Below are 20797 nucleotides of genomic sequence, written 5' to 3'. Positions count from 1 at the left end.
CACTTGCTAATATATATTCTTGAGAGCTCTTTTATATTACATAGTTTATCTTGTAGTACTTGTGCTTCAATTTAGTATATCCACACATTTGGTGTAATATTTCAATCTTGTAATTTCCCTTGTATTGGGTGTGATCCCAAGGTTTTCAAGAGAGGTGATATCTTTTGGTTTAGAGGCTCTTGCATAAGGGTCTGTTTGGTTCAACATAGGGGGAGGGGAGGTATTTTAATGAAGGGGAAGGGAGGTGAGGGGAGGGGAGGTGAAATTTGTACTTACACATATGTTTGGTTCAAAAGAAGGAAGGAGAGGGGAGGTGAGAGATTTTAATTAGATATATGTTTGGTTCAAGAGGAGGAGGGGAGAGATTTTAAAACTAATTTACTTTTTTATCCTTATAATTTTCATGTAGTCCGACAATTTTATAGCTACTTGGTGCGAATTAACCTATATATCCACAATATTTTCTCAATTTTTATGATTGATCTAACCCAAAAATAATATTTATAAGTTTAAATTACCTATAAATATATTTAAAAGAATTTTTTGATAATTATTAAAAAAAACCTTGTACTGATACTAATATTGCACAAAAAAAAATAATATTTATTTATAAGTATAAAGATCTTGTATTGTACTAATACTAATATTGTAAAAAAAAAAAAAAACTCTTGTATTATAAGTTATAACGTAACAAACTTAATGATATTTTAAAAAATATAATAGTGCATATAAATACTAATATGATGCGGGTACAAAGTAACAACGTTGATTTTCTATATAAAAAAAAAAAAATAACAACGTTGATTCAAAAAATTATATGAACTTTACAAAATAACAATGTAATACAAAAAAAATTAGCACAACAGTTTATGAACATAAAAAGACATGCGTAACAATAAAAAAATGTTTGAAAAAAAAATATTAGAACTAAAAAATGGATAATTTTGGCATTTTAAAATAATTATGAGGACAATTATGTCAAAATAATTAAAATGGTAATGATATATTTCTCCTTCCCTCCCCTCCCCTCCAAATCCCCCCAATTTGGGGGAAGCAAAAATTGGGATTTAGAGGTATTTTGCTCACCTCCTCTCACCTCCCCTCCCATCCTAAAAATTGAACCAAACACAATTAATTAAAATATCCCCTCACCTCCCCTCCTCTCCCCTCCAAAACCCCCGAACCAAACAGACCCTAAGGGAGGTGATATCCCATTGTTTGTGTTGAGAGTTCTCGGTTGTAAAGGTTATTAGCTTATCCTGTTATAAAAACTTGGTTTAGTGAAATCTCAAGGTGCTTTCCTTGGGGACTGGAGTAGACCCTTTGTTTATTCTATTTAAACTTATTTACAAGCACTTTATTTTATTTGATTAAATTTTTTATGTGCTTATTTTTAATCGGTTTTTGAGTACACAATTCACCCTCCCTCTTGTGTCGTTTGGAGTCACTTGACCAACAAATGTGATTAATAATGTTATAACTAAATGATTTTTACCAAATCACACCTCCATATAAAGTTTGAAAGGCCACTTAAAGTTGTGAGTTCTTAGTTTTTTTTTTGTCTTAACCCCCTTATTCTCATAGCAAAGGGCCATGATATTCTTCCATGTGTCCGGGAGGTAAGTAATGTTGAAGTTGTTTAGAGTTTATTGAGAGTCTCACATTACTTAGGTTTCTGTTATTGCATGTATAAATGTGTTTGGGCACCTCAGCCTTTGCGCTAATTTTTGGGATGAGGTCCAAACTCATTTAACAAGTAAAACCGGACTAAAAATTGTTTCGGTCAGAAACTCGAACATACCTGACTGGTGATTTTGTCTTCAGGGTTGGGGGAAAACAATTGTTGTAGGAGTGGACAAGCCAGGAGCTAGATTGAGCCTCAGTTCTAGTGAGGTCCTTCATGATGGAAAGAGCCTTATGGGATCCGTGTATGGAGGACTCAGACCCAAATCTCATGTGCCAATTCTGCTTAAACGTTACATGGACAAGGTGCATACAATATATATGAAGTTCCTTTTGTTTCATTTTTGTACTATGTTCTGATCTGTTATCTCTATCAGGAACTGCAGTTGGATGAATTTGTGACTCATGAGGTGGAATTTAAGGACATCAATAAAGCTTTTGATCTATTGAGTAAAGGACAGTGTCTTAGATGTGTGATTTGGATGGAAAAATGAGTGCATTCTTATGTAATATTGTAATCCTAATAGCTAGCCTTTGAATCATGACATAATATATACAGCTATAAAAATATTGGACAGTACTAGAGACCTAAAAATCCCTCTTCTATTCTAATTATTACACTAGTATCTCTTAAATGAACTTGAATTTCACCCTCAAAACTAGTTCAAAGAGGCGCAAAAACACACTTTTTTTACAATATGCACATATAATTAATTGCTTACATTAATATTTAAATATGTAAGTATAAAAAAAAATTAAATATGTTTATAAAATAACAAGTTTTACAAAATCCACCGTTGGATTGAAAATTTATATCGTATAGATCATTTATGTTAAGTTTTATTAAAATCTAAAATCGTTTGATATGTTATAGAGATCGGTCAAGATTAACATAGATGATCTATAATATATAAACTTTCAATCAAACGGTGGATTTTGTAAAATTTATATTCGTTAAAGCGTTATTGAGCGGTGTAACATTACTCAAATGTTACACCGGTGTAATTTGATCCCTCCCCATATATATATAAAACTTATATCATTTATATCATCCATGTTCAATTTTACAAAAATCTAAAATCGTTTGATATGTTATTGAGACCGATCAAGATTAACGCTTTATGTGTTTTTATTGAATACCGTTAAGCTTGATCAATCTCAATAACATATCAAATGATTTTAGATTTTTATAGAATTGAACGTGAATGATCTATATGATATAAACTTTCAATCCAATGGTGAATTTTGTAAAATTTGTATTCGTTGAAGCGTTATTAAGCGGTGTAACATTACTCAAATGTTATACCGGTGTAATTTGATCTCTCCCCTATATATATATATATAACTTTCCAAATCACACGTGATAATATCTTTCCAAATCTCACATGATAATTATTCTATAAATTTATGATCCGGTAGAAAAAAAATCATTGATCAGGAAAGACATAAAAATATTTCGTGATGAATAATATAGTTAACAATAATTTTGATATGATATACTTTTAAAATTGATGGTGCTTATCAATTATTGCACATAATTTTAATCACAATTGATATACTTGCCATAGTGGTTGAAAATATTGTCTTGCACCGAAGGGTTGCAGGTTTGAATCCTAGTCAAGACAAAATTATGGAGGAAAATCAAAGAAAATAAATTAGGGTTTAAGGTTTGCTTGTGTATACAAACTTATAATATAAAAGATTTGAGTCATTATTAAAAAATTAAAATTGCCTTTCATGGTCTTTGTCTAAGATTGTAAACTATTTCTTACCAAAATGAAAGTCAATTCAAGTGTGTAAATATTTTTAAACATAAAGGAATAGTTTTTTGAAAAATAAGACAAATCACTAGGTTGACACACACGACTTTAAATTTCGTGGGGCACTAAAATTATTTTTCCTTAATATGTGACCAATGAAAAGTTTTTTATATATATATATATATATATATAATAAAAAAATTATATAATTAAAATAAATAAATAATTTTACCATAAAAAAAAATTAGGCTAGGCCGAAATTCTACTATCAAATCCAAATATGTATCGATACACCTGTTGAGATGGACAACTATGATAGGTTCACTAATAATGTTTGAATTATCCACCCACCGATACATATTTAAATAAGATGAGTGGGAGTGTTCACCATTTGATGATCAACTACTGAGATATGAGTTTATATGCACCGACAATATTTTAATTTTACGTTGAAGTGAAAGTGATTTGGAAACGAATAAAACGTTGCAAATTTTCAAATGCTTACTTGTTTTATTTCTGATCTCTCATTTGCAGGTATAGATATTTTAGTGGTTTCAAGTTTCAACCACTCATTTTATAGCAATGAATGATTGAATAAAGGATAAATGGATGTCCCATCTAATAAATAAGGGAATTAATTAATTAATTTTTCATATTTACCCCCAGTTAAGCATCTGAACTGTACCACTTCTGCAGTGTAGAACTAAAGAGAGTCAGAGAGAAACCAGCTTTTGTTGTTGAGTTAATGGCACCAGCAGCAACAAATGAAGGAGAAGGGAAACCTATAAGATGTAAAGGTACTTCAATAATATATATATATATATATATATATATATATATATATATATATATATATATATATATGTATGTATGTGTGTGCGCGCGCGCACAATGTGTTTCTTTTTATGTTCTACATTACAATTTTGATCATTCTGTTTTGATCACTGCAACACTATGTAGCGGCGGTTGCAAGAAGACCTGGTGAGCCACTGGTGATTGAAGAGATCATCGTGGCACCACCAATGCCGCGTGAGGTTCGGATCCGTGTTATATGTTCCTCTCTCTGCCACGTCGATCTCGCTTTTTCCAACATGCAGGTTTCTTTCTTTATCTTCACAATATCAGTTTTTTTATTAGTGATACATTTTATTTGATTTTTAAAGATGTGTTTTTTAAAATGTTTTGAAGGACCCTCCTGGCTTTTACCCGAGAATTCTTGGTCATGAAGCAATTGGGTGAGTTTCTACTTTCTGCATCTTAGTTTCTACTTTCTGATTATGTGTTTACCTACAATTTATAATGGCCCTTTAAGTTATAGAAGTGGTTTCCACTCTTAATTTTTGTGCTACCAGTTTGATTATGTGTGAATACTAAATACGAAATGCATTGTGGATTACATGTAGTAAAATTTTGAAGAGCCGTCCCGTAAACTTTGTGGTAAACTTTCCTGTAATATACTCTCTTAATATAAGTAAGGCTCCTTTAACTAATTCACAAGAATTAAGAAAGAGCATCGTCTAATATGCACAAGATAGCGTTACACCATGCACAAGTTTGTTAAGTCTCATCATATCTCATTTGTTCCAATGATGTGATTTATCGATCCAATGCTAGAAACTAACTTGTGCATGATGCAAGATGTTGGGTTTCAAGTGTGAGTGTTTAAGTCTCACATCGACTATGTGTGGGAAGAATGTTGGATTTATAAGAGTGGTGACCCATTAACCTAACACCTTAAGGTTTTGGGTTGGGATGTGGCGTCTCCCTCTTTTGTGTGGTCCTGGAGCATTGGCCCATTGTTTCTCCCGAGCTCCCTCGGACTCCCCAACAGTGGTATCAGAGCCTAGGTTCGGCTTGGTGGGGGAGCAAGCGGGGATCCTGGTTTGGATCAACTATAGTATGTGGGGGAACTCTTTCAAGTGTGAGTGTTTAAGTCTCATATCGACTATGTGTGAGAAAAATGTTGGATTTATAAGAGAGGTGACCCATTAACCTAACACCTTAAGGTTTTGGATTGGGATGTGGCGTCTCCCTCTCTTGTGTGGTCCTGGAGCATTGGCTCATTGTTTCTCCCGAGCTCCCCCGGACTCCCGAACACAAGACTTATCTTACTTGTGGACCAGGACCATAGAGCTGGCCTTAATTAGTGACATTAACCCTGGTTAACAATTTGTATTATTTTATTGTGTATTCCATTATTTTCTTGCCGGAATGTTTTGTGTATAGTCTCATCCTCAATTCTTAGTTTGTGATTTTTCCAAACAAGTATCTACATGCATTTTGATGATTCAATAAAAGTAACTTAAACATTGATTTATGATTTACATAAATGTGTTATGTTTCTTCTTTTTTTCTTATGTCATATTGGTTGCAAATGATTTACGGCATTGTGCATCAATTAATCTCTTCTACACAATCAAACAGTAAAGACTATGGGAGCTGATGTATTTCAAATAACTTTTTATGTGATTGTAGGGTTGTGGAAAGTGTAGGGAAGGATGTAACTGAAGTTACAAAAGGAGATACGGTTATTCCGATATTCCTACCAGATTGTGGGGAGTGTAGAGATTGCAAATCAACCAAGAGCAACCTTTGTACTAATTTCCCATTCAAAGTTTCTCCTTGGATGCTAAGAAATGAGAAAACCAGATTCACTGACCTAAACGGAGAGTTCATATATCATTTCATGTCTGTTTCAAGCTTCAGCGAGTACACTGTGGTTGACGTTGCCAATGTAACAAAGATTGACTCAGATATTCCTCCCGACAGGGCGTGCCTTCTCACTTGTGGTATAGGAGCTGGTAATTTACTCAGCAATGCAATTGCAAACACTAACTAAAAAAAAATATGGAAATGAACAATATTAGCTTAACTTATGGTCATGAATAAAAGAAAGGTTACTGGTATTACAAGTTAACAACATTCATCTAATTCAATGTTTTGAAACCTTATTTTAAACTTCCATTTGTAGGGGTAGGTGCTGCTTGGAAAACAGCAGGTGTGGAGCCAGGGTCTACAGTAGCTATTTTTGGACTAGGATCTATTGGATTAGCAGTATGGATTTCTCAAACATGGCTCGTTATTCGTTTGACTTTATGGTTATTTTATTTGTCTATCAAAATTGTCCACGAGGTGTTAGCTTAGCAGTAAGAGTCTGACATTGCAAACTTAAGGAACAAGGTTCAAATTCGCTTGGAGACAATTGTAGAAGGACCATTTGTGTCACTTTATTTGATAACAACTCAAAAAAGAAAAACTTGTATATCAAAATACTCATTGCACAATTAATTTGTTCCCTAGGTTGCCGAGGGAGCCAGACTTTGTGGAGCAACTAAGATTATCGGTGTAGATGTCAACCCTGAAAAATTTGTAGTTGGTAATGAATTGTTTTTCAATAATATATTGTTAGCCACCCTCTTATGTTATGTCACAGGTGGATAATAGAAAGTTCTTTAAGGATACTGATTGATTCCTTTTTTGATTTCATGTGTTTGTTCTTATTTAATCAGGAAAGAAGTTTGGGGTCACAGACTTTGTCCATGCTCGAGAATCTGAGAACAAACCTGTGAGCCAGGTCTAGCCTCTTGAAAGCTTCAATCTTTATTTTAGTTTATATGTCGAGTCTTTAGTAACCCTTCTTGTTTCCAAGGGAACTAGATATGATTTTTTCCTTTTTGCATGAGATCAAAGATTATAAGCATATACATGAAGTCAATGTCTTCACTAATAGTCTGTTAAACTATATCGAAATGTGGTTGCTGAGCAGGTTATCATAGAGATGACTGACGGGGGAGCAGATTATTGCTTTGAATGTGTCGGTATGGCGTCGTTGATGCATGAAGCATATGCTTCTTGTAGAAAGGTATGTGTCACTCTCTTAAAATTGTGATTTTCAGTTTTTGACTGACACTTTACCACCTCAAAGGCTTGAATAACAGTAGTACAGTCTTGGTTTGCGCTAACAAAATCAAAATTCGATATATTATATGAATGTTTAATAGTGGAAAACTTATCTTTTGGCTTCAGGGTTGGGGAAAAATAATTGTCTTAGGACTGGACAAACCTGAAGCAAGATTGAGCCTCAGTTGTAGTAAGGTCCTTCATGATGGGAAGACACTTCAGGGAAATTTATTTGGAGGACTCAAACCTAAGTCTCATGTATCCGTTCTACTCAAACGATACATGGACAAGGTACTATTTGCATTTTCTTTTAATTCATTCATTTTTCGACTATGTTCTCTGTACCCTCTACTATGATATATGCAGTATGAAATGCTAGCAACAACACACTCTATCACTCTTTTTTTATCACACTATTATCATGTGAAATTTCAAGCCTGTTGAGTTTTGCGCCGCTTATTAACAGGAACTGCAGTTGGATCAATTTATCACTCATGAAGTAGAGTTTAAGGACATCAATAAAGCTTTTGACTTGTTGAAAAATGGACAATGTATTCGATGTGTGATTTGGATGAACAAATGAGCAAAGTTTTATGTATTCTAGTCGTTGAATCACGGTATGCAACAATCGAAATATTGGAGAGTGCTGTTTTCTTTTGTATTTTATTAAAACATTCAATAAAACTAAGATTCTATTCTATTGCACTGCAAATGCACTTGAAGCACCAGTAAAGTAATCAATAGGGGAAGCTATGCTGTTCTTTGATGCTCCGAAGTGTTTTAGTCTGTATATTCCAGAAATAGCATCTTTTGGTATTTCCCATTCTATAGTAGCGAAACCATGAAAGGAACTATTGTCTACTTTCCACTTGAATAACAAGCTTAAATCATCATCATCATGAGTAGGAATCCATCTTTCCCCTTGAAGCCTTTCCACCGAAGCAAATGTTCCTTCAGTTAAAAGATCATATCTTGGATTGGCACTCCAGAATGTAGCACTTGGTTTATCTCCCTTTGTAAAATAACCGCTTTCTGGAAATGCTATATCTTCGTTTATGTCGCCAAATTTGGTGCCGTTTGGAGTTGGGTCTCCAAAGGGACCAAGTAAAAGGCTTATTTGTACAGATAAAAGATCTGGTGGGGAAGAACCCTTTTCGTTGATTTTATCGCCTTTAGCCATTGCTTGTGCTAGTTTGTTGAATTCTTGGATGTATGCTGATAATGTGTGAGGACCATACAATGTCGATGCAGCCTACACATTTTATATTACTAATTAGCAATAATAAGGATAGATCTTCAAAACCAATTGTTTCTGTCAAAAAGAGATTTCTGTTTGGCTTTACCTCATACCGTTGCTGATAATATTCTTCAAAAGTTGCAATGTATTGTGAGTAAGTATTTGTCAGTCCTGCAATAACGACGTGTGTTTCATTATTGAATTCTCCATCGCTGTTCGATATTAATGTCTCCTTCACTGCCTCCCTTAGTCTTCTACCCGCCATTGTTGTGAACTCTATAAAACTCAAAGGATTAGAACAATGGTAAAAATCATGCGGAATCTGTGTTTGATATAGAAATAATGTGACAGTGGCAAAAATACAAACCTCCTGGTACAGAAAGAATTATCAGTTTTCCCAATCTCAGAATTTGAATTGGAAGAATTGCTGGCTATATAAATCAAGGAAATATAAAAAAAAAAAAAAAAAAAAAATGTTGTGATTAGTACATTGTTGTGTAAGTTATTGTTATCTTTGTTTATAGAAAGAACTGATAATTAGTTAACTATAGACTTACCGCCCAAGGATAAGGATCAAACATTTCTCCACTGCTCAACAAAACTGGCTTTGGGTTTTGACAGTCCACTTGATATTGACTTGGTTTTTTCAGAAAATCTCTCACACTCTTCCAAAATGGACTAATCTGCACAAATGCATCTTAGTTTATAGTTCACATGAAAAAATAAGTTGGTGAAATTTGTTGTTTAGCTTTTTCTAATGCTTTGTTGATACTTTATTTAAACAATTAGTATATTAATTCATGCAACTATCCTGTAGAGCTTATGGAAATAAAGCTGAAAACAGCTTATAGACATGTCATATGCTATTTCCATAAGCTATCTCACACAATATCACTAGTACTTATGTCAGTAGATAAGCTCAAATAAATCAATCCAAACAGGCCCCTAATATTGAAGAAGTGGATGAACTGTCATCACCGAGTGTTATCCTTGGGAAATTTGTGGTACAAAAAGTGATTATAGGAACACTTACTTCTGCATCACCTTGTTGAAAGCCAAAAACACCTGGTCCATCTGTAGTGCCTGCTGCAAAAGCGGGACCAAGAGCGGCAGGACATGTTTTAACCACCTTGTTGCTGTCCAATTCAACTTCAATGTCTGTGAAGTTCAGATAGACATGGCGATAGTCGATTTTTCCTGTAAGTTCTTCTGAAGCAGATCCAAACAGTTCCACAGCACTTCTGAATTGCCTTTCTCCTATGATCTTTGTACTTAATATTTCATCTGGATACCTGCTCCATGCAAAATTATAACATTATAATCACATCATCACTTACACCACTTTTCTAAAAATTCATTTGATTAGAAAGACTCGTTACATTACCCTGGTCCTCTTCCTACACAAAGTAGGTCATTTCCATTGCATGAAGAATGGTTGAAATCGCACGGTTTTCCACTGTCGATGCAAAATGCTCCTAATACATTTGGTGACACATCTCCAACATTTGATTGGCAAAATGCTCCAACAAATAAGGATCCATCATTTTTCCTCACCTTAGATGCTTGGCTTGTTTGTTGGTTGCAATCTTTTCCTCCTGTCGCTTTAATCGATCGTGCTTTCTTCACTAGTTCTCCTATATCTGATCATATAATATACAATTCTATATCAATCTCTCCTGAAACACTAGTAGTTGAAACAAAGTAGTAATCATAATCATTAGACTTTTATCATGCCTGGTTCTGTGGAATTTGTGTTAGGAGATGAAGATTTATTTTGAGAAGTAAACCAATCTTCAAAGAGTCTAGCAGCAACACCCTTGTTATCTCCACTGATAAGCTTGTTGTTTTTGCTCATGGATGTTCCGTGTGTCGCAAACCAGCTGAATGATCCTTTACTTTTCCCACTTGCACCATCCACAAACTTCAAAAAGGTCATCTGTGTGTCAACATTGGAGGGATACCTCGATCTCTCCTCCGCAGGATTTAACAGATATGCACTTGGGCTCCTATTTATACTTGCTTCTTTCACATCTCCTAAATTACAAAGAAAATATGAAAGCAAGAAAGAATTGCTCAATTGGCGAATTCTTATATAAGTATCTTAGAATTGAGATTTGGGTCTAACTTAACGCTACAAAACCGGCTTGTAAGGTGAGGATTGCCTCTACTTTATAAACTCATATCCAGGTCATCTCGCAACTGATGGGAGACTCTTAATAGTATACTCGTTTGACACAACTAGTTAAAAATTCAACATGCAATAAAATAATAAAAAAGACAACAAAGTTATTGTAAACTTTAATAGTAAGATAAGAGGTTGATACATTTATAAAGACAAAATGAAAAAATGTTCACCTGTGTTTATAAAAATGGAACCAGGCTTAAGGTTATTGTTAGCTTGAATAATACTTTGTTCTACTGCATTAGCAATGGCATCAAAGGATTGTTTCACAAAACCAAGAGAAGTTACAGAGTAAACTATGTATTGAAGATAACCGCCAGGTCCAGCATGTGTATGAGTCCCACTGATTGCTACATTTTCTTCAGTATACAAATTTCCAAACCTTCAAAAGATTAACCATGACAAAAAAAGTCATGTTATATTTTCACTTGTATGAGCATACCTTTTTATATGTATTTTCGGTTTAATTAGATTCCTTGGACCTTAAGTTATTTATACACAATGAAGCATTAGTGAGAAATTTTCTCGCCTACTTTTTAAAAATCACACATGTTTTTAGAAATGTACTTTTGTACGATATATTTTGTATGAAAGTGTACTTTCAGATGACAAATTATACGTCCTTTTTTTTTAGATAAGGGTAGAAAAAGTTTCTCTCATTGTAAATCAACTATAAAAACTCGACGAACCTAGTAGTATTAGTACTAGCATCAACTAATTTGAACACGCTACTTTTCTATCTGACTATTATTTAGACACATGAAAAATGTAAATGATTTTGAGTTTTAAAAAAAAATCTCTTTTCTATCAAGTGGTATAAGCAAAACTAGAAAATTTTAAACCATGTGATTAGACTCAAGTCAAGTAGTTAATGAGCTCCCCCTAAGACGAATCGTTCGACAGAACCCGCGTTCAATTCTTGGGAGGAACAACTCTTGACCAAAGTTTACTTACCTCTAGACCGAACTTCGGATTACCAGAGTTCCCTTCCTCTAAGAATCGATTAATTGATATACATAACATAGTGTATAAAGTGAAGTAAAAAAACTCTACTGGATATATTTTATTGAGAGAAACTTCATTAGCTGAATTTGTGTACCTTGATTTAAGTCTTTCAAGCAGCTTAATAGTAAGCAGCTGAGAAGCCATTCCAGCATCTAGATTGACAAAAACAAACCTAGGACCTTGAAGATTTTCAGCCACAATGAAAGTTCTAGCTCTTAGCCTAAAATGAATACCAGCTGTATTCTGTTCAGTGTTGGCATAACCCATCATGTTCACATCAGCAGCAGGACCAGTCATGTCATAACTTCCAACTCCAATTAAATACTCACCATGTGTGCTTTGCATCCAAATCCAAATACATACCAAACCAAAAACAGCAATAATTGGACTTTGTACCATTTTGAAGATGATTACTTTAGGTTTCTGTTAATTAATCTTCTTATAAATATACATGCATAAAAATAAGTAGTAGCTGAGAATTTCTTGGATTTGCATACATGTTGAGCTAACTTAGTTTGTTCTATCCTAAGTTTTCATGCTGGCATTAATTAACTACTATTTTTGTTTAGTTAATGCCGAATTTGGAAGTCATATCCAAGGTATTCTTCTGTCCCTTACTTTGAAATTTAAGTGAACTCAGTCGCCAAATTAAACTTGGCATGGAAAAATGGTAATGTGATTATATTTCTTTTGTTTCATGCTAACTAGAGCTCCCGACCACATTAAAAAAAATGTATTAAAAATATTATATTTTAGGCTTTTAAAAACATGAGTGTACAAGTTTCAAGATATTTTTATAATATTTTACTTCCTTAACTAAGGAGAAACTATTTAGCCTTTTTGTTTAAAATAAATGAGTATTGGAGGTCTTACTAATTTTTAGTCATAACTATCTACTCCCTCCATCTTAAAAAAATGTTATGCACGACACGGTTCTTAATAAATAAGAGTATATTCGTTAGAAAAAATTATAAATTTTGCATTGAATTTGATATTATAAAGTAACAATTATTTTGAAATAGATAAAAGGTATATATATTCCGAATGCTTTAATATAATCAAATATGTAAACTTAATTGTTGTTTTATGTTATTAACACGGATATTGTGAGTTTATTCGTCGATTCATCTTTTTTGTTTTTGATTTTGAATTTGTATTGCATCGATATATTCTATCAATTTGAATGAATATTATTTATGAGATATTCTATATGTCACGATGGTCTATTCCACCAATACCACGACACACACATACTTTACTTTTGTAACACCTAACTTTGACTGAATACATGGGTTCTTATAATTGGAAAAAGAATATACATAAAATGCGGTCAATTTTAAAAATATTCGAGAGTTTTGACAGTCACTTACAAATAGAAAAGTTTCGAATTACATGATTGTCAGTGTTTTTTGTCAAAAAAAAAAATGATTGTTAGTGTTACTTATATCATCTGTTTTATGTTAGAATTCATTCACCATTGAGTACCAAATACAAAAATAACATTCGTGTACTGAAGTGTTAACATTGTTTCAAAAAAAAAAAGTGTCAACATATTTATAAACTAGACGTTGTGTTGGTTATGGAAAGTTATACAGTAACAAAGGTATTGAGTAGGGTACGGAAATAGTTGTAAAATAACAGAGGTTATGTGGTGTATGTGTATGTCATGAAAATCGAGTGGGTACTTTATAACATCTAACATTTTGTAACATAATTTAGTGCAATGCAATTCTAAAGATCAGACTTGGTGTGACAATGATACAAAAACACAAAATCAAATACAATAACTTGTTCGAGCAAGTCAATATCAAGCTAGTTGAGATCTGCTTGAGCCAAACTATCTTTGCTGTCAACATCGGTACTTTAAGGAAATAAACTTCAAATAAAAATAAGAAGAAATATCACTATCTTTCATTGTTGTTGTGACCCTCCTGATGTAGATGTTCCAGTTTCAGCCGGTGCAGACCCAACTTGTCCAGACCCTGTTTGTGAAGACCCTGGTTGCATAGAATGTTGATAGGGGTGATTTGCAACATGTGGCTGGGGTGGAGGCATTGGAGCATTGTATGGTGGTGGTGGGTACTGTTGATAAGGGGGAACTGGATGCATGTAACCACCATATGGAGGATAGTACTGATGCTGATATTGGCCATGTGGAGGTGGCATCATAGGATGGCCATAATGTTGCATTTGCTGCTTTTCAGAACCGGGTTTGTTCTCCCCAGATCCAGAAGGTCCGCCAGGAGCACCGTCTTGAGATGGAATAAGAGCACCCATTCTTTGGGGATCCATCGAAGGGTAATAGCTCCTTTCCTGCTGAGAAGGTGGATTGTTATAGTAAAGCATTCCTCCTTGGGTTTGGTCCTGGTTCTGCTGCTGTGATATAACTGCACGAGGCAACAACCCACTATGAGCCACAGAGGCCTGTTGCCTTGCTTGATCAGAGCCATCAGACTCAGGTTTTGCTGTCTGAGGCCTGCCCCACATCAGCTTTAGCCTAAGGCCCTTAATAACCAATTTGTTTGAGAGTTCTTCTGCTGCCTTTTCTGCACCTTCTCTGGTTGTATAGGTTACAAAAGCACAAGCCCGTTGAAGAACCATTTTGACAGACTCAATTTCTCCATGGGCATAGAAGTTGTCCCGCAAGTCCTGCTCAGTGACCCTAGCATCAAGTCCACCAACATAAAGAGTTTTAATGCTCTCATCCTCAGGAACCTCCAGAGATGTCATTTCTCCAGCTTTGCCAAGTAGCTTCATAGCAACTGGGTCATTAACCCTGCAGTTCAAAGGCATGATCAATAAATAAATTCTACTAAATAAAAAAGAAGTTAAAAGCAACATGCAATATTGAAAAATGTCAGACTACAGAAATGGAAATGTCACCTATATCAGTAGCTATAAGGATTTTTTTTATAAGTCTTTTTATAACTAATGGCACATGTTAATACACAATGATAAAAAAAATTATTGTATCCATGATGGAATAAAAACATAGGAACCAGAAGTTTATCATCACACTTTTTGGCAAATGAGCGTCTCCTATATCGTTTTTCACTACATTACAGGATTAAAAGTAGGCATACTATAAAGGCATCCTCCTTTATCCATGTAAAAAAATATCATGTACTACATATTAGCATGTACCAAGCAACCAGCAAATTACAGACAAATCGTTACAAAAAGGAAAAGTTACAAATTAAGAATCGTGATGATTTTCCATTTAACCAAAAACCAAAAGGAAAAAAAAAAAAGGACAAATGACTTTAGCGTTATGCAGAAGGACACAGAGAAGGAGACAAACTAGCAAGTGAACCGAAGTTCAAAACTTAGCAATCAAGTTTGCCTCATATATCTCATTTATCTGATCCAGCCAAGTACTAGTAGGATGAAGCTTGACTGTTGTTTGAAACAACGTACCTACAAGCACAACCATAGCATGACTTTGCAGTATATAAGATACCACAATGTCGCCTTTGCAGCAAAAAGAAACCGCACTGGTGTCACATGGATATTTGATATCCATCAGGTCATTATGTGGTGGAACAACCACAAAAAAACTAAATGAATGCTGAATAAAGTTATAAACCATCAAAACCACTAGGTAGTACGTTATAGGTCCTGGGTTCGATCCCCAGCTCATTGTAAACCAAAAAAAAAAAAAAGTTATAAACCAAAAAACAGTGCTCAAGTTTCTGACATTACATAGAAAAACAAAATTGGAAAAATTGCAAGAGCAATTAAAAGAGAGATCAGGTAAGGAAATCCATAAAAATCAACAAGGTCATCATTGACAACTGTACTTACCCATAATAACGATCTTTGATATTTTGTTGAGACAGTTCCCCGGTTACTGGCATCTCGTGTCTGTAAGGGCACTCAGCTCCTCTAGTACACTCACCCCTTATGTAGAAACTGCAAATATGAGCCCGATTTCTTTTGTAATAAGGTGTTGTCCTTTGAAGCTTCAAGATAGTGTCATTTGGGCGTGCTTTACCAAACGAGGACTCATAATCTATACCAGCTCTAGCCTGCAACATACTTACATCATTAGTATAACCTATAAAGATTATCAGAAAGTAATGACCAAAGAAAACTGAGTCAAAAAAGTGAAGAAGCCATAAATTTCTTAAAAGACATAAATCAATGAAGTACTACACGGCAAATCAAAGTCACATGGCTGAGGAACTCTGTATTTAAGAAAGCATTGCACCTCAATTATTTTTGCTCCTTGCAATAAAACGTAATGAATATAATTGATAATATTAACTCTAAAATATTATAAAACCCGCTTAAATGTTTGCAGTGCTTTATGGTAGTGTTCAGTCCCAGCAAATGGCCACATTTTTAAGGGCCTTGTTTCTTTGCCTTCTTGAAATTTGGGACAAGGTTATGTTTATGGATTCTATTTGATGATCTGCTAATACCATTACCAACAGAGAGAGAGAGAGAGAGAGAGAGAGAGAGAGAGCAGCCAAGTAAGCTAAGCTCTTCATTGTTTTTTTTCCTATTATTCATACCCTGTTTTGTTTTGGAGAATGCCTTATCCCTTTCTTTCCCCCTGTTACCCCTCACTTATTTTCTATGCTTCTCTCTAATAAAACAATTAAAGTACAGTGTCAAAAATCTATGTGCATGTCAGGGTGTTTATAATTTGTACCAAAATCTAAATTAAAAAAAACTTCTTGTGGAAGACTTTAACAAATGAGATATTCAAACAATTATGGTTTGAATAATAAAACTTCAGCAACTTCAGTCAAAAAGTGATTCCTATCAATATAAAGATAATCAGAACATTTGCAGTTCAAGCAATATATTTTCAGCAACTACAGTCTACAAGTGACTCATCACATTTGCGAAATTAGATCTATCAGACATGTGCAAACATACTGTACGTCTAGTTGCATGCATACCAAAGTTTCCATATTAAAAATAACATGTGAGATATTTGTTTGGTCATGTTTCTTATATACAAACTGAAACAACAACCACAACCTTTAGCGCAAACAATTTGGGACATGAAAGAATTAAAATTTAAAAATGTCATTATATTTCCTATCTTTAAATTTAATTATGTTAAACTAATCATAGTAGTTAATCCCGGATCCCGGAGCGGAGCGGCCAGCCCCAAAACTGGGATAGCGGCATCCCGGGGAGCGGGATGGCCGGGATGCCGCTATTATTTTTTATTTATTTATAAATTACATAAATAATACTATAAACATATAATTAATGTAAAATTAAACAAACATCTCAAAATCCATAAAACATTCATAAATTAAAAATTAAAAACACAAATCTCAAGTCTACAACACCTTCTTCATCTTTGTCAAAAAAAAAAAAACACCTTCTTCATCATAAAATAACTAAAAATTACCAACAAAAGTCAAGCAAAATAAATAAGCAAAAGTCAAGTCTCCAACACTTAGATTAATAAAGTAACTAAAAATTAAAACTCGAGTTCATCATCAAAGTCTAAGTCTAATCATCCGAGGTTGAAGAAGAAATTAACAGCAGATGAAGGTTGAAGAAGTTTCGATCTTGAGAGTGAGAGAAGATAGTACGATAGCGTGAGAGAAAGAATGAATTGCGGCTAGGGTTTAGTTAGGAGTAAGTAACAGTTTTAAAGGTAAAAAACCAATTTTACCCTTACTAAAATGAGTGAAATTTCAAAAATGGCCTTTAAAACTCATGAAAACAAAATCTCAGTCCTAACCCGGGATGGCAACCCGGGACCCGCTCCGCTCCGGTCCACTGGGAACCTGCTGGGATCCCACCGAGAAGCTTAGCTGCGCCGCTCCATCCCATCCCGTCCCGGCAGAGCTCCGCTCCGCTCTGCTCCACCGGGATCCCACTGGGATCGCCCGGGATTGACTACCATGAAACTAATATCAACTATAAGTACAATTCATCATAAAAACGCATACCTTGCGATCATGCTCTTCAGCAAAATACTCCCTATTAACATCACTCTTTGGAATGGCATCATTAGAACTGATACTGAGAGCTGTGTCGCGGACTTGGACTGGAAGTCCATATTCAAGATCCAGAAGGCATACTTGACAAACATTTTTCAATTTACTACATGTCTGGCAGATCTCACTTTTCTTATATCTTGCATCACGACCAGGCCTCCATCTAAAAACAGTAAATGGCCTTGTACAAATCTTGCACTCTTTGTCATACTCAGCCCTCGTCTGCATCCACATATAAACATAACATAAACGCAATTACACAAACAATTGGAATCCCACTATTTCATATCTAATGATACATGCTGATACATGAAAATTCTTTCCTAATAACTATACATATTATTACCAGACATCCTTGACATTATAGTCTTTAATACACCGGGAAATCAAAACAACCATACTCCCTCCAATTCTTATTATAAGAAACAATCCACTTTTTAGGTTTAAAGACCAGATACATTGGTTATTCAATAAACTTAAAAAGTGAATTTATTGTTATGAATAGGACCCGACGGTGTATAACACTAGTCTAGTTTTAATGATATGACATTAGGAAGCTCAAATTACACACATTTAAACATAACGTGTTAATTTTTTATGCGGTGCATCCTCAATGTAAATAACACACTACTACAAATTGCAACAAAATGAAAACTATAATTATTAACTATAACTATTGGAAAATGCCCTTCCCAATTCTTAATATTAGGTCCTAGATAACGTTTTAGAGAACAAAATAAAATCAACTCAAGATCTGATTCTACCATTGTTTCAACTTTATATTCCTCAACAAATCAACAAAACAAATTTTTAGGGGAAAAAAAATAAATAAAAAAATGAAATAAAATAACTCCATAATTTATAGCTATGTTGAAAATCATCAACTTATTCTTCACCTTGATACAAGACAATAACCGTTTAAAATAAATTGAAAAAAGAAATTAAAGAAATACGAACCATTCGAACATAGGGGCTGTCACCGAGGCATGATTCGCAGATGATGGGGAAGTCAGAACGCTCCCAACCGTCGGCTTCGTGGTCTCTGAGCAACCTATGCGCCATGATACAGTTTTGATTGATCGATTGATTGATTGAAAGCTCGTTTAGGTTTAGGGTTCAGCGAGTAAAGCTTTTTCCCACCCTTGCGCAAATATCAAAGGGAAGAAGAAAAAGAAGAAGCTGAAATCGAAAAATAAAATAAAAGAAGGGAATGGCAAATATCCTTTGTTTGAAACGGAATCAAATTCCAAATCGATGAGTTTCTATTGGGCTCGTTCTCGATACAATACCCGGCCCACTAAGTAGAACTGCCCAATTAGTTTTTTTTTTTTAAGTTTATCATTAGTTTAAATTTCGATTGACTTTTATTCGATATTTAAGTTTATCATTGTATTAGTTTAAAAACTCGTGCATTCGCACAGGTTCATTGACTTTTATTCGATATTTAAGTTTGTTCCATAATACGTTAGAAATTGTTATCTATAACAATAGGCAAAACATTGTTTTGGTGTAGCATTTTTTTAAAATACCATTAATACCCTTCCCTTAGTATTTTTTTTTCACACCATAACTTCCAAAATCAACTTTTTATTTTTTAAACTTTTTTTAACTTCCAAAACCAACCTTTTTTTAACTTCCAAACCATCCATTTATTCCATTCATTTTATTTACACATCTTCATTCTTCCTATTTTTCTTCAAGATTATTAAAAACGATATGTCTACGTGCCCACTATTCGGAGAGGTTAGGGCGATGTTGGCAAATGATGAAAGACATATATGCACATGAAAGTTAATGCAAAGAATGACGAAATGTTTATCATATGTATATGTATATATGTATGGCAACGACTATTGTAAATTGTGTAAACTTGATTATTAAAAAAAATTACATGAAGTATAACCACCACATCCACATTCGGTTATTCAAAAAGATAAAGGGGAAGAGGAATTGGTTATTTTGTAATGCTGTCATATCTATGAGAGAAATCTCACAATGATAGAAGAAATGTATGACTTCCAACTCTCATCATGACTCATTGCAAGGACTTTACTATTTTTTTTTCCCTCACTCTCTCATTTCTTCTCTTTGTATCTTCTTCTATCTTTGGTTTCTCCATATTTGTCTCTCATTTCATTTATTTATTTTTTTGTTAATTCAATTCTTTTAAATGGCTAACAAAAGAAATATTTACTTCCACAAGGACATAGAAAATGTCATAATGGTAGACAGAAAAGATGTATGACATTATTTCTTTTTCTTTGTGATATTATTGTTCTAATTCAATCATTTTCTTCATTAGAGTAAATTTCAAATTTAAATCTTCCACCATACTATTTCTCAACTTTCTTATTTATATATGTCTATGAGTGGTGTTTATATTTATATCGGGTATACATTGGAATGGTGGGAAGAGAAATTGAAAATTATATTAAAATATAATTAGATATTTCAATTATAATGCAATCATTTCATTCATTTTTTTACTTTTAATTATAAAGAACTCATTATATTGAAGTATCCCTTTGTTTTTCTCAACGTTGTTATTTTGTTTTTCTTACCATAACTTTTCTTTCTTTTGCAAAAAATAAAAATCAGTAGTGTTCTTTTTATTCAAATTCTTTTCATTGAATTTTGATTTGAATCTTGATGTAAACCGTATTTGGGATGACCTTTTTATTTTACTTTAAATGTCTTGGTGTAAACAAATTTTTTTTCTCCCGAATTTAAACTTTGAGAGTTGAGTATGTGGTATCAAACATTGAAATTTATATTATATTACTGTTGGTTAAGTTTTCATTTTTAATTTTCATGTTGAATTGATTGACATGTGTATATTTTTTTCTTTAGTCAAACCTGACAGAACGTTAATTTCTTTTGATATTATAAAAGGAAATTTTGAGACTAATGGTGCATGAAAAACAAAGATAATTAAAGAGAAAAGTAACAATTAACCACCATAAAAGAGATGACTCAGGAGAGACAATTGAAGGATTGGAATGGAGACGACGGGTGGAGGCAACAAATACAAAGATATAGACAAAGAGCGAGAGTGGGA

General features: G+C 33.8%; 3 protein-coding genes and 1 long non-coding RNA gene across 4 annotated transcripts; 2 read left to right on the top strand and 2 right to left on the bottom strand.

Annotated features, from left to right (window-relative positions):
• Positions 1-1365: 1365 nt before the first annotated feature.
• LOC123905749 lies at positions 1366-2263 on the top strand. Its single transcript, XR_006808489.1, has 3 exons — positions 1366-1619; positions 1825-1989; positions 2061-2263. It is a non-coding gene; the product is annotated as an uncharacterized LOC123905749 (long non-coding RNA).
• Positions 2264-3974: 1711 nt separating this feature from the next.
• On the top strand, positions 3975-8055 carry LOC123905747 (alcohol dehydrogenase-like 7). The gene is made up of 10 exons (XM_045955460.1): positions 3975-4240; positions 4404-4540; positions 4632-4678; positions 5919-6244; positions 6415-6497; positions 6744-6819; positions 6953-7017; positions 7210-7305; positions 7470-7634; positions 7810-8055. Exons 1-10 carry the CDS (start codon positions 4189-4191, stop codon positions 7924-7926), a joined length of 1164 nt encoding a protein of 387 aa, XP_045811416.1. The 5' UTR covers positions 3975-4188; the 3' UTR covers positions 7927-8055.
• Positions 8041-12166, bottom strand: LOC123905745 (neutral ceramidase 2-like). The gene is made up of 9 exons (XM_045955458.1): positions 11862-12166; positions 10936-11144; positions 10315-10614; positions 9965-10220; positions 9614-9872; positions 9138-9263; positions 8948-9011; positions 8687-8856; positions 8041-8595 (listed from the first exon to the last, which is right to left on the bottom strand). Exons 1-9 carry the CDS (start codon positions 12164-12166, stop codon positions 8041-8043), a joined length of 2244 nt encoding a protein of 747 aa, XP_045811414.1.
• A 1265-nt stretch (positions 12167-13431) lies between these two features.
• LOC123905746 (zinc finger CCCH domain-containing protein 40-like) lies at positions 13432-19007 on the bottom strand. Its single transcript, XM_045955459.1, has 4 exons — positions 18697-19007; positions 17692-17961; positions 15572-15795; positions 13432-14543 (listed from the first exon to the last, which is right to left on the bottom strand). Exons 1-4 carry the CDS (start codon positions 18799-18801, stop codon positions 13679-13681), a joined length of 1464 nt encoding a protein of 487 aa, XP_045811415.1. The 5' UTR covers positions 18802-19007; the 3' UTR covers positions 13432-13678.
• Between the last annotated feature and the right edge of the window lie 1790 nt (positions 19008-20797).

This window comes from Trifolium pratense, linkage group LG2 (assembly GCF_020283565.1).
Source record: "Trifolium pratense cultivar HEN17-A07 linkage group LG2, ARS_RC_1.1, whole genome shotgun sequence".
Classification (NCBI taxonomy): Eukaryota; Viridiplantae; Streptophyta; class Magnoliopsida; order Fabales; family Fabaceae; genus Trifolium; species Trifolium pratense.
The sequence above is the reverse complement of the archived record's forward strand: the minus strand, read 5'-3'. Positions and strand labels throughout refer to the sequence as shown.

Bases quoted from the DNA above. Each gene is read 5' to 3' on its own strand.
- LOC123905745 (XM_045955458.1), bottom strand. From the start codon at position 12,166: ATGGTACAAAGTCCAATTATTGCTGTTTTTGGTTTGGTATGTATTTGG. The intron at 11,145-11,861 runs GTACACAAATTC...AATCTTTTGAAG, and splicing joins CTTGAAAGACTTAAATCAAG to GTTTGGAAATTTGTATACTG. The intron at 9,012-9,137 runs GTAAGTCTATAG...TGATTTATATAG, and splicing joins TTGATCCTTATCCTTGGGCG to CCAGCAATTCTTCCAATTCA.
- LOC123905746 (XM_045955459.1), bottom strand. From the start codon at position 18,801: ATGGCGCATAGGTTGCTCAGAGACCACGAAGCCGACGGTTGGGAGCGT. The intron at 17,962-18,696 runs GTTCGTATTTCT...ATGTGGATGCAG, and splicing joins ACAGCCCCTATGTTCGAATG to ACGAGGGCTGAGTATGACAA. The intron at 14,544-15,571 runs GTAAGTACAGTT...TTTGAACTGCAG, and splicing joins ATCAAAGATCGTTATTATGG to GGTTAATGACCCAGTTGCTA.
- LOC123905747 (XM_045955460.1), top strand. From the start codon at position 4,189: ATGGCACCAGCAGCAACAAATGAAGGAGAAGGGAAACCTATAAGATGT. The intron at 6,498-6,743 runs GTATGGATTTCT...TTTGTTCCCTAG, and splicing joins TAGGATCTATTGGATTAGCA to GTTGCCGAGGGAGCCAGACT. The intron at 7,306-7,469 runs GTATGTGTCACT...TTTTGGCTTCAG, and splicing joins CATATGCTTCTTGTAGAAAG to GGTTGGGGAAAAATAATTGT.